Consider the following 18,342-nt stretch of genomic DNA (forward strand, 5'->3'; position numbering starts at 1 on the left):
TTGTCACTTGACGTGACCGCTTTGGACAGAGAAATTAGTTAATTTACTAATTCCAATACAGGACCCATAGAATGTTGTACATGCGCGACTGAACAAATCATTCCCTGAGACGACTCGTTCTTCCCGAGTCACATTAAAGATTGAACGAAATCAAAATGAATGAATTGTTCAAGAACGACCCATCACTACACCAAACACCACAAGAAGATTGCACTTAAGACGTTTGGCAGAGGGTGTAGATTACATCTAATAATGTAAATAGCGTTCAGTTACTTACAAAGGCTGATTGATTCGCTTTACATAACGTCAGTATATTACCAGGAGCTAGAGATGGGCAGATGAAGCCTTGTGAAGCTTTTGAGGCTTTTTCCTGATTGTACCAAAAATGATTCAAAGCCTCAAAGACAGACCCTACCAGTGACATCTAGTGGTCAGCTGCAATTATAGAAGCCACTTTCTAATGATTCACATCTTGTTGATTCCAGTTAACACAAAAGCAATACTCAGCAATACCAGCTTCAGTCTGAGAATCATTGTCCACACATGAAAGCGTTACGTTTGAAGTGTCACTTTACTAGTAAAATGTTTAAAATATGTTGCAATATGCAATTCGGTGGATACCTCCTATGGTGGAACTGATTATAAGGACATCCCTGGACTTAGATTTTCTGATTTGCATTAAGAGCATTTTGCGTCTTTGCGCAAAAAATTGAATCAGTCACATCGCTTCAGGGGCCTCATTTATAACCGTTGCGTACGCACAAAACATGCCCTGAAAGAGGCGTATGCCACTTCCCACGCAAAAGATGGGATTTATAAAAACAAACTTAACGGAAAAATGTGCGCACCTGCACGCAAACTCTGACCCATGCGTACGGACATTTTGGAGACTGAGCAGTTTGGCGATACCGATGGTGAGTTAGTGAACTCAAGTTAGATTGCAAAAGGTAAGTGTGATAAAAACGATTATAAGCATTAATCCCTCACACACATTTAATGTGACCTTAAATATCCTCATTATCACGAAGATCAAATCTGCAGAGTTATTTGCGCTTGTATTGAGTGATACTTGTTTCATGCAGCTCTTGTAAAATCAAACTCAAATCTTAAATAAAAATTAAATCTAAATATTTAATCAGCACTGTCTCACCATCACACTATGAGCGCATGAGGAGGGGATGATCCGACTGCATAGAATATATGACAGCATCAAATAACACAGTGTAAATAAATAGCTAAATATATTTTCCTTACTGTGCATAATCATTTAATGTCAAAGTCTGGAAATACAGCCATTAAACTCTCGCACAATCATTTCTCTAAATGTCCTCATTATCAGTTCTAACCAAGTTCACAACAAAACCGGAATGAAGAAACATTCGTCTTTAACAATTATGTCTTCAAATTTTATCTCAGGTGAAGGACACCAGTAATTAATGAGGTGATTTTAATGAGGTGTTAATGATCAGTCTAAATGCTGTAAACATATCAATGCTGCAGAGACCTTCTTTGGCTTTAATATAATTATACTAATAATTATAACAATTATTAATATGGAAATCTCAGTGAATCTCATGTGTGGCCATTTGTGATTTCGTTACGGAGATAAAGGATCGGGGGTTTTCCATAAGTTTTTGTTATTTTTCTATGGCATCTGACAGTGGTTGAACCCGAAACGGTTTACGTCTATTATGGTGCGTGACGTCAGGCTTAACAAGCGGATTGGATGTCAGGCTTAATAATATAGGAATAAGCATTCATGAGGTGCTTTGCATTGACTATTTATGGGTAAAAATGGGCGTGTACAAGGCGGGATATGAGGCTGATTCACGTACGCACACTTGAGGGTAATCTGTGATTTATAAAAGGAAAATTGCGTGCAGGTGTGCGTACGCAAGGTTTTATAAATCTCAATTTTTGTTTGCGTACGCCCTTTTCAGCATTCTGGCGTAAATTCACTTTTAGTAAGGATCCTACGCACAGTTTTATAAATGAGGCCCCAGGTGTTTAATTGTGACGTATGAAGCCTCAAACGTCATCGGTCACGTGATCACATACATTTGATACAAGCCTCGACACAGTTTCGAACCAGTCTGCTTCAATAGAGTAAAACAGGCTTCGAAGCCTTAGTGTCAAACGTCCCATCTCTACCAGGAGCCGCAGGGATTACTTTTGTTTTCAATATGTTTGCTGCACAATACCGGCACTCTACAACTAGCATTCTAGGAATCACAGAGAACGGCACTTTCTGATAAAAATGATCTTTATTGATCTGCTAAAAAGAAAATGTCACCTAAATCTTGGATGACCTAAGGGTGAGTAAATGAACAACACATTTTCATTTTTGGGTGAACTATTCCTTAACTAAATACATTCTTTCCCCAACTGGTATATGAAACTTGTCATATCGGTTGTTACATTGTATTATCATGTATAGACATGCATCTACAGAGGTTCAGTGTCTGGAAAAAAACATGGCAACAAAGAGAACTCCAAAATCTAATCTCAGAGCAGTCAACTTTTGGACTACACTGTTTATAGAGTTCATCATCCAGAAACAGTCACTTAAAACCACACATTGATCATGATATTCCCACAGAGCTCTATGCAAGGGGATATGTTGTATGACTGATGAGTAATGATAAGATTTGTTTTGTCTGTGTATGTGTGTGTTTGTACATGTGTGTGTAATAGCATTCATTGCTTGTCTGTGACACAGGAAGTGGCATTAAACTTTTTTTGGGGGGGGGCATATATCATTGTTGACTTAGAAAAAGTCACGGAAAAGAAGATAAAACCAAATGAAGAAACAAGTACGATGGTATGAGTGGGGATAGAAAGAAAAGAGAAGAGAAAAGAAGAGCAAGCAGTTTGAAAAGCAATTGAGAGAAGAGAAAGAGAAGGATAATAGGATGTAGAAACTGATACCTTAAAGAAGGTGGGAGGTGATGAAGGGGGGCTGAAGAGATGCTATAAGAGCAGAAGTATAGAGGCAGATGGCATCGGAGGGGGCAGAAAGAGGGAAACTTAAGCTTTCTGGAACTGATTTTCCATCTCTACAGGCATTCCGCAGCTTCTAAAAAAAGCCCTGTATATTTGATGTACTGTGTATACGTGTGTCACTTGACAGGAGCTGCATTTTTTAATCAAAGAGCATAATGATTTCTGAGAGGAAAACAGAGAGAGTAAAATTGAAAACTAGTAAAATAAGGCAGAACGTTACTGTATTCATGAGAGCAGGTTTTAAGAACTCTGCATGGCAGAGAAAGTCTGATTGAAAGAGGGAGGGCATAAACGGCAGAGCGAATGAGGAGGTAGACTGAGTGTGGGGGTGAGCGAATGAGAAACGCAGAATTCAACAGGCTTCTTTATTCAGAAAGAGAGAGAAACATCTGAAGTCAACTGAGCTTAACTCGTCTGTTTGGTTCAACTCTGTCCCTCCATTTGACCACCAGAATCATCACAACAGGTATGTTTAATCTTGGTCATTTTTTTCACAGATGATGTTGAAATACTGAGAGGACTTTTTACAGCTTTGTTCCTAATGTAGTGCCGTGCTCATAAGAATGAGAGAGACATGTCAGAGCAAGAATATATGTGTGTGGAAACATATTAAACATACTTGGACTGTGGTCTTTTGTGTAGGTAGATCATGTACATACACTTTTGCATGCATATTTAAAAACCTTCACCTAAACCAAAACATGTGACATTTAAGTGAAAGCAAAGAGATACGGCAGAGTGACATCATTCGCTCACTGTTTTGGCTCAGTTTTGTTAATCCTCCTCCAGTATTAGCTGCTAAGTATCACTGAACTGCAAGAGACACCTCAATGAGGTGAGCTGGGCAGCCGTCAAAAGAAAACTCCTTATCAAGATCATCGGGTTCTTCTCACTGAGACATTGATGATAACAAGTTCAGTCTAATGCTCAGAATTAATCAGAACTTCACCGATACTCAAACCTTTGTTTACATGAATTCTGAGGTTTGTGTTACATAGAAACATGATACTGAAAAGATCTAATTTATTGGCCACTTTGCTTTGGAATAGCTATATTTGATTTTTAAAGAGTGTATCACAGACCAAATTTCTAAGTGTCCTGAATAAGACTAAAGCAAGATCTTTTATCTCTGTTTTAATTTTCTCAAAGACTTACCTAACTACACACAGGCCTTCCAAATGAAAAAAAACAATATAATGCCATGCTGTGATTCGCAGAGTTATGCGGTCGTGCAGGATACACCCTCGTCTGCAAAATCAGATTCTTATGCATAGTTAAAAGAAAATATGCTTAATATTCATTCCTGTACCATCTTCAAAGCATTTGGCAGCAAATGTGTCCGTAACAGTCATCTTGAAGGCTACTTCACATTTTGAATAAATACATTTGTTATCACACAAATTTGACAGATCAGACGTTCTGTATGCTCCTCAGGCCAGGTAAACACCTTAAACAGCAGGGCAATTATCCAAATTCAATGGGAACATTTAAACGAGCTGATTTGAATGTTGTGAGTGATGCATGAGGATCGCTTGATGCTTCCTTACAGGAAACATGTTGTGTGTTTGTACAAGGAGGTCAACAAAGAACGACTCCCCTAATGTACAGGTTATAGGAACCTGGTGCTTTAGGTACCCAGAAACCGATGCTATGATCATAATGATGAATCATGAAAAATAAACACAGTCTTGACATCTGCCACTCAGCATTTAAAGAAATACATAAAAGAGCATGTTGTACAAACACTGTCATGATTTTCATCTTTACATTTGGTATTACTAGACTTTGTCAGAATTAGCTTCGCTAACACAAACTCGTTGCGGTTTTCCAAGGGACTCTCCAGATATGTGAATATTTGGCCCTGGAAAAAACAATTCAACAAAACTTTTCGCTACTGTAAACCACAGTGCCCACAGTCTGCTGTTTTATTTATACGGAATTGAGTTTGTCTTATTGAGTGATTAATATCCCGCTCAAAATCAAAGGTTTGTCAAAATAAGTTAATTACATGTACTACTATACTAAAATGAGGAAAAAGTGGAAGTTAAGTCTTTTAGTATTTTACATGATTATTATACTTTTACACTATTAGCTTTCCTGTGGCTCAGCGGTTAGAGCATGGCGTTAGTAACGCCTAGGTCATGGGTATGTTCCCAGGGATTGCACATACTTAGAAACAAATGTATTTTATAATGCAATGTAATTCACTTTGGATAAAAGCATCTGCCAAATGCGTAAATGTAAATGTATTATAATTATTACGTCACAGGATATTTTAAGCACAGAAAAGCAAAGCGAATTTACAAATTATACATACAAAAACGTACAAATAAGATGCAAAAAAATATTGCTAGGTATTTAGTGAATTCTTTGGTTGTATAGAAGTTGCATGAAAAGCATGTTTACAACTTATTGTGTGTTGTGCAAAAGATTTGGAATATATATATATATATTTAAAAACAATCACCGTTATTTATAATATCCGTCATTTGAAACCCACATGAGATTTCTTCCTTTCACACCCTTTTAATTTTTTCATAAAGTTAATCTAATTGCTTTGGTCTGTCTCTCCAGAGCAATACTGTAATATTTTGTCAAATTTGTTTGAGTTGTTTGTTTAAGTTTGAGTTTTGAGGCTTGCTATCTATAATGCAAGTATGTCTCCAAAGAGAGGGCGAGAGGAATGAACATATGTTTTAATCCCATATAATGATTTTACAACAATAGCCGAATTGAAGTATACTTACTGTGGTGAAGTTATTTTTTGAAAACATGACTTTGCTTGTTTATTTGTATTTGTCTGTAGACATGTTTTTTCTACAGGTTTGAAGGTGAAATCTGTTCAATAGATTACAACATTATTTCATAACATAAACATCATAATTTATTTGAAAAGTCATGCCTTAAAACCACCATCACTATCATTCCAGATAATCTGCTAATGTTTACAAATAAACACGGTGTGTAGTTCATCATGGTTAAAACACACCTTGAAATAGTTAATAAACAAAATGTTTTTTTCCTTTCCGAGTACTTGAGTACAATAATTAGGGTGTGTTTGCGTGTGCGTTTAGCTCATCAATCAATCTGTCAGCTCAATGTTTCAAGGTCAGCGGCGTCTCACCTGACGACTGATTTTGTTCACCTAGCACAGTATCAGTGCTATTAAACAATGTTTCTGTATTTTCCAGCGCTATGTTTGTGTGTGACTAACAGAGAGAGAGAGAATACTGTGTCGAAATACTTCATGTGCACCACCCTCTTTTATCTGTCTTTGATATTTGTGAATGAAAGTTACTATCCTGTACCACCTGAATTAGGAAAGTGAACAGGTAACTTAATAGTGAAGTTCACTGTAGATGGTACAATTTGTGGACAGGACATAATTCATGCAAGCTTTGCAGGAATGTTGCCCATATGGCTTGCCATTATGTAATTATGTAATTGCTTTGGCATTCACAGTGCATTTTAAATGTCAGGTTGCAAAAAGGATGATGAGAAAAGTGAAAAAAAAAGAAACATACAATAGTTGGCCGAGATGCTGTGAAAAACAAAGCAAGTGATTTGAACCATTTGGAATTTTAAAAACAGTTTACATGTAGCTTATTAGAGAAATCTGCCAAGTTAAATCTAAACAGATGTCAGGCTTAGAAAATTAAAACAAGACACACACTGTCCTGCCATTTTTCAGATATATTTAATATCATGCAGATGTACAGTAAATATTTAAAAAATGTCTAAGTTGACAAGAGTGAATGCTAGCGTAGTACATTGCCACATAGTTGATCTATTTCCAATATTATCCACAAAAGTTGTAGAAGTTTAAAATCACCTACAACTTTGTTGTTTAGTGTTATTATTTGAGTTGACATAGTGAAGAGGCATTGGGAAAACAGATGCAAGGTGTTTTTCAATTCACTTATTTTTTTAAATAGTGTTTTTCACAGTTTTGCGTTGTTGCAAAGCAGTTTTAAATACAATTAGGCAGTGGTTACTGTGCTAAAGAAAATAAATAGAAATATGACACGACATATGGTATTATAATACATGGTAATATATTGCAATACAATTTTTCTCGATACAATGTACACTAATGAAACCTAACCTGAAATAAATACTGTGTTGGAATGTCAGCCAAAAGCTGCCGATTGTTTAAAAGCAGTGTTACAGTATGCATAGTATCTGCACATACAGATAATTTACAAACACTACACAAACATGTAACTTTACTCACTATGTGCAGAGTGTGTGTCAGTACCTAGAAAAAGTCTCAATTAGAGGCTGACATCTGACCCGTGCTCGCTGCTTTAGGCGCTAAGAAGTGACCTCAGCCACAACCTTTCAACTCTTGGGGTCAATCAGCAGGTTCTGTTCAACATAACGGCACCATTGTTTCATATTCAGACTGGTTTCGGCATTCATTATAATACAAACCAAGTCACTCTTTTTGTAAAAGCAAAATGGCGATTTAAAGACTCAGCTGGGGATCAATATATTTCAGGACTGTGGAGATGTGAGAAAGTAGTGTAGCTGTATTAACTAAAGCACTGTAAACATGCCGTCTCTTAAAACATACATAGTGTATGTTCTTCAATTAGCCTACTTGAATAGAACAAAACTAATCGAGAAGACATTTAGTTCATTTTTCATTGCATTCCAATACAGATTATCTTTCGGGCCTGAGGAAATAAGTGAATCATTTCTTTAACTGTAAAAACATAGTAAAATATGAATGATTTTAGCTGAGCATCTTTGCTTGCAGGAATCCCATCCTGTCATTTATGAGCCTCACTGATGGCAGCCCGTGCCACCAGTATCGATATCAAACAAGTTATTTTATTTATTATGTGTGCACGTGTGTAAGCATACATCTGTTGTCGCACACCTGTGTGTATTGTGATTTAAACAATCTGGACACATTCACACTTGTATACAATGATGGCCATCTGTGTCTGATGAGTCTGTAGATGTGTGTGTGAAAATCCCCGCCTTACATATGTGTTAATATGTCAGTGTTTTAAGGCACCACATCTTTTAGTCTGAAGTTCATAACCTCCCTAAGGCACCTTGATTTATAGCTTATATTTCAGCGACACAATTATTTTCACCCAGAGCTCATGTTTTTCCAGACGTGTTTCGCCTTAGTGGCTGTTCGTCGTTTCTCTGGGAAACTGCAGGGCTCTTGGAGGTGCCAAACACACATTCAGTAACCACATCAAAGGCGAGCTGTCTCGAACCTGGAGCAGTGCGAGTGTGTGCGTCATACAAGGCCGTGATCAGGTACTGAGGTTGACTTTTTTGAAGGTCCCCTTTCAAATGTACACAAACAGGTTATTTCAAATGAACAAATCCTTACTGTTGAGGGGAAGGGCCCCAGCAGCACTGCTAAAATCCACAGAAAGCGCTTTATGACTGCTGAACATTTTCACATGTCCTTTGATGAATTCATGGCATTCTGTGCCAGGTTGTGAAACACAGTGTGGTTAAATGGTGTAATATTGTCGTACATTGCCTAATATTCCACAGACATTTAACATCTGAAGTTTGTGTCTGTGGCAAAGTGTATGTTATGTTAGCCACAAGTTTCTCCCATTATTCCTCCATACTTTTATTACCCAGTAGGTGTCTGATTAGGTCCAAAGTGCCATTTTTATAGCTAATGAAATGTTCCTGCAAAGTTAGAGTGTTTTATAGGATTTCAGACCAATTACTATAGTCAGTAAAAAGACACTTTATGTCTTTGTATGGCTTTTGGCTTGTATTTAAAAAGGTACGTCGCTCATGTGAAACCATGGTTTAGAAATAATTACATCGTTTCACTGTGAAACTGCTCATTTTAGATGTGGTAATGAAAAGAATGGACAAACAAAAGCATAAAAACAAGAGAACATCCACAAGAATATCTAATAAAGTTTCTTTCATAACTTTCTCTATAGGAAGCCAGAGGATTGTGGTCCCACTTTTATGTTACATGCATTGTAATTTATGCATTACAAACCTAAATCCAATTTGACAACAAACATGTCCACAATAGGTACATTATATCAATGATTTTGTGTAAAGTTTGTCCATATTTTGCAGTTGGACCATGACAAGAATGTATTTGTTTTACATTGGGCTGCTGATCAAAGGAAACAAATGAATTATTTACTGCACATTACTTTGAGCGAAGTATGTCAGCAAAGTTTTGTGTAATAACACTAGGTTAGTTTAGCAGGTGTGTGAAAAAGTGTAAGAAACAGTCTGTTTTTAGTCTATGGGTAATACTGGATTTAAAGCGCAATAAAGATTTGGTGGTGCTTCCAACCTGAGATATCGGTTTCCCATGATGATGTAAATCCGTGTATAATCCTCCTGTCATTAGGGCACTTTTTGACCATTTAAAGACTGTTTATAATTTATAAACCCTATAGTACATTTCATTATCAAGTGAATATCAGTTAAAATCTGTCAACATTCTTGTTCCCTCAAATCTGACATTGAAGATGAATGATTTCCAATTACCTTATTGGGACAAATGGCTGTGTTCATGCCAAACCCTTGATCTACAGTAGAGAAAGCGGGGAACCTGTAGATACTGTATCAGTAGGCCGAGCTGCCAATAGAGGGTATGCATTGATGTCACTTTCCTACGTGAACATGTCGGGACACGCCCTGGGACACACTCCCCTGGGTGGCAAAACACCCAGCAAAATGGCTGAGGAGAAGAGGAGAAACCGGGACTAAAATGCAATTATTTGCTGAAATTACAAGCAACTGGACTCCAAGGTGATCCTTACGACTTCCCTACAACTTACAAAGGAATCAGGTGTTCCTGGACACTGAAATATTGCGCGGAATTGCGTTTCCTGATATTGTAAGCAGTCATTTTGCTGAGCAGTCATTTGCACGTGCTCCAGCGTGCTCACGTGGTGTTCACGTGGTAAAGTGACAACACGTCCACACCCTCTATAAGAGTGGTTTGAATTTGTCCAGGTGTGAAGGTAACTTCATTCAGTCGCTCCCTCATTTGTTAGTCGCTTTGAATAAAAGCATCTACTAAATGAATAAATGTAAAGTTGACATGCTCAAGGGTTTGTAAAGCATATGTTTGGTGTTAGTGCTAGCTATGAAAACCTAGAAGTGGAAGGGTAAACTACCCAAACCGAGCAAGCCTTGCCAGTCTGCTGGCCCTATAAAAAGGCAACATGCAGGCAGGGTGCACACAGGCACTTTCGTTGCCAGTGTAAACCTGCACACATGACGGAGGGCCACTGGAGAGAGTGCAGACCCCTCTGAGGTTGAGAACATGTGTCCATAGAAGATAGGGTGGGTTTGGGGTTTTGTGTAAGAATAGAAGGAGTAAAGAGAAAATATAAGCTTAGTTTGTATAATAACCTTGAATGCGTGTATTTTCAAGAGAAATCAAAGCTAAATTTGACAAAATGTATATATTATTTCTAAACGATATTACTAAATTGTATATATTCCCATATTATGGTCCTGGTAAACTAAATCAAACTTATGTCCCCAGTCCTTTTTTTGACCTTTTGGGGACATTTTTTTGATATAAGAAAGGTTTGTGTTATGGCTACATTTGGGGGGTAAGGTTAGAGAATAGATTAGTTTGTACAGTAAAACATGGAAATCCAACACATACGTGCGTGTGTGTTTAAAACTATATAAGCCATCTTCTTTTGCATAGTTGCTCATTTTTGTTCATTTAACTGGTGAAAAGAAAACTGCTGCATTTTATATGCTGTAGGACCTCATTCACCCTGCCCCCCAAGCCCCGACCTCAACACACACATATTCACAGTAGACTTCTTTCTTCTTATGTCCAATGTGTATCTAATTAATGAACAACCACTGCACAAGAGAGGAATGTTTCAAAACTGGCTTTACTTCTCCCTTTTGTTTCGCTCTTTAATTCATTTCAAATGACTCTTTTCACTCAAGTGTGATTTAATTCATATAGTTCCTACAAACATTTTCCCTCTCTGCTTTCTTTCAGTCGTGCATATCTTAACTATATATTCCCTCTTTCTGAAAACATCTTGAAAAATGTCCTCCTGAATGAGCTGAATAAACTACTGAAAATGATAACATGCAAAGAAAGAGCGTTTTCAAAGGGCAAAGAGGGATGGATGAAAATGATGTCAGGAACTGAGATTTGGCTATTTTAAATGGGTGTTTAATAAATGAACATGAGTCATATCTCTAAGTCAAAACAAAAAGAAAGTATAGTTCTGTGTTTGTGTGCGTATATGATCAGAGCGGGATTGGCTGATGATGGTTTATGAAACGTGGCCGTTCTGCAGAGGCCCCACATGTGGAAGAGTTTACTGCGGTCCTGTTCCAAGTGAACACAGCGACAGACTGCAATTAAAAGAGAAAGAGAGACAGATTGTGTTCTCATAAGAAAAACGGTGTGTATGTTTTTGTGTGTTCGAAGTTGGGAAGAATGGTAAGCTTTGTGCTCCTCACCTTGTGTCACGGTTGCCTATGGTCCCTGTGATAACAAAACAACCAAATGTTTCAATGTGAAATTTTTTTTGTCGGTTGGGTTCAGAGGTTTGATGGGTAAGATGGTACCAATAAAAGTAAATGGGTTCACATAAAAAAAGCAAAAACCTTACTAAACAAACAATAATAAATAACCATCTGTTTGTCAATTTTTCCTTTAATTTAACATTAAAGTATTTGGTAACTCTTTAGATTACGGCCAGCAATGTACCGCATAAATAAAAACAGAATTTACAGCGTAACTAATTGAAATAATAAAGTACATCTACAGTACATATCATGTCGGTAAAGGGAATATGCAAAGTTTGGGGAATAAAGAAGTCAGGAAATTGGAAAAAAATATTTATACTGTAAGTATTTTAAAACTAAGAGGTAACTATTGTAATATAAAGTGGTACTGTGTGAATGACATGCAGTATGCTATACAACAATCTTAGCGTGAACATACACTACATTTTGTAGTAACAATGTACCCATAAATAAGATACTGTGGATATTAATTAAGTACCGGGTTCTTCTTATATTACTATAGCAAACATGAAATAAGGGGAAATTATGTGTTCAGTTTTTATCCAAGCAAAACAGCACGAATGAAGCACGCAGGCTGTCTGTGAACTGTAAATTTGACTTTTGAGTTTTGACTTTAGGATAATTTTTTTCTCATTATTTTTAGGATTGTTGGTCACAAATAATTTCTTTTAGAGTTATTATGATGAGTTTTAATGTGTAAAATGTGCAAAATCAATGTTGATCTTTTGAGACTATAATCAAGTATTTCAAGAGTGGTTTGATTTGGATGTTTATAGACATGCAGTGCCCTCATAAATATTTTTTTAAATGTTCCTTACTCTTACCCCTTTATTCCCCAAACTTTACATATTGTTCCCCTTTATCTACAGATATGTCCTGTAGAGGAACATTATTGTTACAATTATTTACACTGTAAATTCATTACTTTTGTTAGGGTGACTACATAACTACATAAATGAACAGAAAGTTTATGCAGAAGACATCAAGACGTTTGAATGTCAGTGTTGTGTTTTACAAATATAAAGTATTACAGTCATGTACATCAGTTAAGAAGCAAAATGCATTGCACTAAATCCTGAAAGTCTGGAAAGCAAACACTTTCCGTTTATGGATTTGTGTTCTGGAACTTTCCATCAAGTCCTGATGGAGGCAGAAGGAGGGGTTTGCTGAATGCCCTCCACCCTGGGCATGTGGCAGTAGAACAGAGACAGCTTTATTGAGTAGCGCCTCTGATTTAAATCATATGGCATCGCCTGGAATCACTTCATGGCTTGGATGCCGTTCAAATGAATGCCCAAACAAGAGGCTCTATTTCTCTCCTTCATTTCATCTGTTTGTTGGCTCTTGTTTTCTTTCACAGCATTTCTGTCTAAATCCAAATGACTTCATGTCTGTTTGGATATGATCAAGTTTGGGTTTGTCCCTATTCTGCTAAATGTCTTGTAATCTCTTTTTATATCATTTAAATTACAAAAGAAACATTTTTGTTTAGACAGACAACAATTACTGTTTTTGCTCTGTTTAGTTGTTTGCAGTCTGAACAGCAAGAAATATATTATTTTTTCTTTGCAAACTCAATCCAAAGTTCACAGTTTACAGTCCAAAATCCAAAAATGTTGACCTTTTATAAGCTACGTTTATTTCTAATGCAAGCTACAGGAACAGCCTATTTATTGTATTTATTGAGTATCTTTATCTTTCTCTTGTATTTTCTTTTGCAGGCATCTGTTGCTTTTCGTAGTAGTAGCACATCAGTTTTGGATAACTTGCCTGGTTCATCTTCCCTTCACATCAATGCTACGACAAGCACAACAAATGTTTACAATGGATGTATGACTGTCACTCATAGCTCCTTTTTGCCTTACATCAAGAAAATCTTTTTGATTAAAAAGCATTCAAGAAAGACGTTTACATTTAGAGAGGAGGTACAAGACACGCCTTGACAAAACCCAACAGGACCTTTATTCCACACTGGGAGAATATCATTGTCAAAATGGCAACCAATAGGGAGAGGCCGTTGAGTCACATGACAGGGTTTTACCCTTTTGCCTTTAATTCGATGAGAAACAACTCCCCCTTCGATCTTCTGGCGAATGGCCGTCTATTTGGACGATTTGGGGCAGACCTACCCAAAGAGATGGCAGCACTTTGTAAGTACCTTTCATTAAAGCCTCATATTGTACCCGTAACATCATATGTTAACAACAGTTCTTCTGCACTCATATATAAACGACTTATGCCCACACATCATTAATAATGTAGGACATGGGTTTTGTCTTTAATATCCAAGAATCGATTTCCTTACATTTTAAACCTTTAAAATTGGTTTAAGCTTGAACATTTTTATATCGGTGAAGGAAAGTATTACACAAGTCATTGTCAGAATAGTTTGGCTTTAAATAGTACATAATAAAGTATTATTTGGCACCTGTAAGATGCTTGGAATAATAAAACACCACTTGCATCTCATTGTATGCAAAAGACAATAATAACTCAGTTGTTTGGTATTAATAAGAGCTGAAAATGTTCACATTCTGTCAGTAAACTGTGATTTGGGTTTGTGCATTTCTGTGTGCTGATGTGATTCGGGGCTTGCTTTTTAATGTGGTTGGCTTTGTTCGGACATGCACATGCGCCGTATGAAACAGACCACATGTCAGTCACCACCTTCTAAAGTAATCCTGCTGACACACACAGGCAAATTAAAAACCATCTCAAACGTCCATTTACAATTAAGAAGGGTTGAAAGAGATAAATAAAGCTCCAGCAAGAGCATTTCAATAAGAAGAATATGCCAAAAAAAACTGTCAAAAGACGGTGATGAGGAGGGACGGGCTGTTTAATGGTTGTTGTAGATAATACAATCAGTGCTTTACTGAATATCCTGTGTCTTCACCCGCCCTCAACACTAAACAGTGATGAGGTTATTGATGTGCCACCATTGGAATTGAGGGCAATGATCTGTATGTTATTGATCTGAGGAAAATAATTCATACACATCTGGGATTGTACACCCTGTCTGGTTATATACTGCACATTTTGGAAAAGGTGTAGGTTACCTGGGTATGTAATGCATACAGGAAATAATTATACTACAGACATAAAATTTTGGAAGTCTGAATATACTTAATTCGATTCAATTTTATTTCTAAAGCGCTTTACACTCTAAAAAGTGCTGGGTTGTTTTTGACCCATCCTGGGTAAATATTGGAAAGAACACACTACTGGGTTAAAAATGACCCAATGCTGGATTATTTCAACCAATCTGCTGGGTTGTTTGCACTCATGGTTGGGTAAAGACAACCCAGCAATTGAGTTAAAAATAACCAGCATTGGGTAATTTAACCTAGCAGTGTGTTTTGTCCAACAGTTACCCAGCATGGGTCAAACCAACCCAGCACTTTTTAGAGTATACGCACATTTTGAAAGATGCACTTTTGGAAAAAAGAAAAGAGAAAACAAGAAAAAAAGTGTAAACTAATTGTCTATAAGACAATTGTCTACATAGAAATTGATACAAGTTGATGAGAAATACATCATGTATGTACCTGAATCAAAAATACCTGTCATTGGTCAAATAACTGCCCTAAAAATCTATGAAACTTATGAAAATACAATGTAACATAAACTATATATAAGTTTGAGACTATAAGATATTCGGACAATTAGGATTCTAAGTTGTATGGCCAATAAAGAGAGAGAGAGAGAGAGAGAGAGAGAGAGAGAGAGAGAGAGAGAGAGAGAGAGAGAGAGAGAGAGAGAGAGAGAGAGAGAGAGAGAGGAGAGGAGAGAGAGGAGAGGCAGAGAGGAGAGAGAGAGAGAGAGCAGAACGTGAACCTTTGTTGGCTCTTAAATGAGAAATGTTAAACATTGCTTTACCCCACCTGGCTGTACTAGGTTTCAGGTGAAAGAGTTTTGGTGGGCTGGTTTTTTACATATTATACACCCATAGTATGATATATCAGTCATCAATATGATAATTTCAAGTTATTACAGTTACTTTGAAGACCAGATAAAAAAAAACTGATAAAGTAAAATACCCTGAAAAAGTTGGGCATACAGACATATGCAAATTAATACATACATTAAATTAAGTGAATATATTTGAAGCTTAAATGTAAATGTAAAAACCTTAGCTCAATGTGATGCAGTGGTCGAGGTGGGAGCTGGGTCAGGGTTCTGGTAGACGGAGAGCACACCACAGAGGTAGATAAGAAAAAGGAGTTTATTTCAAAAACAGGAATATCCAAAAACAGGTAAGTATTCAAAAACAGGATATCCAAAAACAGGTAAGTATTCAAAAACAGGAATATCCAAAAACAGGTAAGTATTCAAAAACAGGAATATCCAAAAACAGGTAAGTATTCAAAAACAGGAATATCCAAAAACAGGTAAGTATTCAAAACAGGAATATCCAAAAACAGATAAGTATTCAAAAACAGGATATCCAAAAACAGGTAAGTATTCAAAAACAGGTACAAGTAGTAACTTATCGGGGTAAAGAATTGCAGTGAAGACAACAAGACTGAACAGGGAAGAACAAAAAGGTGCAAACTTAAATAGAATCCTGATGATGTGATGCAGGTGTGGAGCTAATCAAAAATGGTGGATGTGCGGTGCATGCTGGGAAACTGAGTTCAGAACTCCGGGGAGAGGGAACGGGTGAAGCGAGCTGGCGGTGACGACATGGGGGGCGTGGCCGGTGGTGCTGAAACCGTTACAGTACCCCCTCCTCCATGGTCCGCTCCAGCGGACCTACCAGGGTGACGGGGTCGACCTCGAAGTCGAGGACCCGGACGTTCAGGATGGGTTTGGTGGAACTCTCGTAGGAGTGCTTGGTCTAGAATGTCAATCCGTGGTACCCAGGATTGTTCTTCAGGTCCGTAGCCCTCCCAGTTGATTAGGTACTCGAGGTGACCTCCCCGTCTCCTGGAGTCCATGATCTCCTCTACCCTGAAGATCTGTTGGGCGGCGTCCAGAGGTGGTGGAGGAGGAGGCAGATCTGTTGTTACAGCAGGGTCTGTAGAGGAAACAGAAACAGGAGTAATAAAGGGTTTGAGAAGGGAAACGTGAAAGGAGGGGGAGATCCGGTAGTGTTTGGGCAGCTGGAGGCGGAAGGTGACTGGGATTGATCTGTCGAGTGATAGGAATGGTCCGATGTATTTGGGACTCAGCTTCCGGCAGGGTTGTCGCAGGCGTAAGTCCCTTGTGGACAACCAGACCCGTTGCCCTGGAGCATACTGGGGGTTTGGGGATCTTCGGGCGTCCGCATGGAGCTTCTGCCTGCGGATAGCCTGCTGGAGGTGGTGGTGAGCTGAGTCCCAGACCCTCTCGCTCTCCCGAAAACCAGTGATCGACAGCTGGCACCGATGAGGGTTCTCCAGACCAGGGGAACAGGGGAGGTTGATATCCATAGGATACACTGAAACGGGGTGAGACCGGTTGAGGTCTGTCGAAGGGAGTTTTGGGCGTACTCCGCCCAGGGTAGGAAACGGTGCCAGCTGTGTTGGTGAGTATGGCAGTATGATCTCAGGTACCTCCCGATGTCCTGTATCTTCCGCTCAGCCTGGCCGTTCGCCTGAGGGTGATATCCGGAGGTCAAGCTCACCGAGATGTTCAGTATTCCGAAGAAGGCCTTCCAGACCCGGAGATGAATTGGGGACCCCTGTCTGACACAACGTCTTCAGGAAGCCCGTAATTGCGAAACACATGGGTAAACAGGGCTTCAGCCGTCTCTAGTGCACTGGGGAGCTGAGTGAGGGGAATCAACTTGCATGCTTTGGAGAACCTATGCACTGCCACCAGGATACAGGTGAATGTGTCAGACAGGGGCAGGTCGGTGATAAAGTCCACTGCGAGGTGAGACCACGGTCGTTGGGGTATGGGCAATGGGAGTAGTTTTCCCTCCGGCAGGCGACGTGGTGTCTTTGCGATGGAGCAGACTGAGCGTCCTTTGACGAATCGGGCGATGTCGCTGCAATTCCCTCACCGTATGGGGTTGTGACCAGTTCTGGACCGCCTCCACCTTCCCCTGATCCATGCTAACTTGGTTGAAAGAGATGATATAACCAGAAATTGTATGGTGGATTGGTGAAACTGGCATTTCTCGAGTTTCAGGTATAGTTTATGTTGGCGTAGGCGTTGGAGGACGATGGAGACATGGGTAACGTGAGCGGGTCGAGAGCGGGAGTAAATAAGAATATCGTCGAGGTAAATTATAACGAATTTCCCCAGCAGGTCCCGGAAGATCTCATTCATAAAGCTCTGGAACACTGCTGGGGCGTTCACCAAGCCGAAGGGCATGACCTTATATTCGTAATGACCGTTGGGAGTCACAAAGGCCGTTTTCCATTCGTCACCTGGGCGAATCCGAATCAGGTTGTAGGCGCTTCTTAGATCCAGCTTGGTGAACAATGTGGCATGGTGTAACTGTTCCAGGGTGGCAGGTATCAGGGGAAGAGGATAGGCGAAGCGCTTGGTGTGACGATTGAGAACCCGATAGTCTATGCAGGGACGAAGACCTCCATCATTTTTCCCTACGAAGAAGAAGCTTGACGCGGCAGGGGAGACAGACGGTCGGATGAAACCTTGTTGTAATGCCTCCTCGATATACTCCTCCATGGCCTTCTGCTCCGGGATGGACAAGGAATAGATCTTTCCTTTGGGCATTGTGGCCCCAGGCAGCAGCTCAATGGCGCAGTCCCATGGCCGGTGAGGAGGCAGCTCCGTAGCCCTCAGCTTGGAGAAGACGTCCTGGAACGACCGATAATCTACGGGAACCTCCCCGGAGTTGAGGACCTCAGG

General features: G+C 39.0%; 1 protein-coding gene across 6 annotated transcripts in view; it reads left to right on the top strand.

The window, feature by feature from the left end:
* Positions 1 to 2,086: 2,086 nt before the first annotated feature.
* LOC130571596 (retinoic acid receptor gamma-A-like) overlaps positions 2,087 to 18,342 on the top strand; it is a 71,993-nt gene continuing 55,737 nt past the window's right edge. Inside the window, exons 1-3 of one of the 6 annotated variants that reach the window (XM_057362702.1) lie at positions 2,087 to 2,315; positions 2,695 to 3,469; positions 13,260 to 13,688. In XM_057362702.1, coding sequence (XP_057218685.1) covers positions 13,532 to 13,688 — 157 coding nt within the window. In that variant the 5' untranslated portion in view covers positions 2,087 to 2,315; positions 2,695 to 3,469; positions 13,260 to 13,531. Of the gene's footprint in view, positions 2,316 to 2,356; positions 3,470 to 8,132; positions 8,284 to 13,259; positions 13,689 to 18,342 lie in introns of those variants that run through there. The other 5 variants (XM_057362706.1, XM_057362705.1, XM_057362704.1 and 2 more) reach the window with 5 other exon arrangements.

Source organism: Triplophysa rosa, linkage group LG20, assembly GCF_024868665.1.
Source record: "Triplophysa rosa linkage group LG20, Trosa_1v2, whole genome shotgun sequence".
In the NCBI taxonomy this organism is placed as follows: Eukaryota; Metazoa; Chordata; class Actinopteri; order Cypriniformes; family Nemacheilidae; genus Triplophysa; species Triplophysa rosa.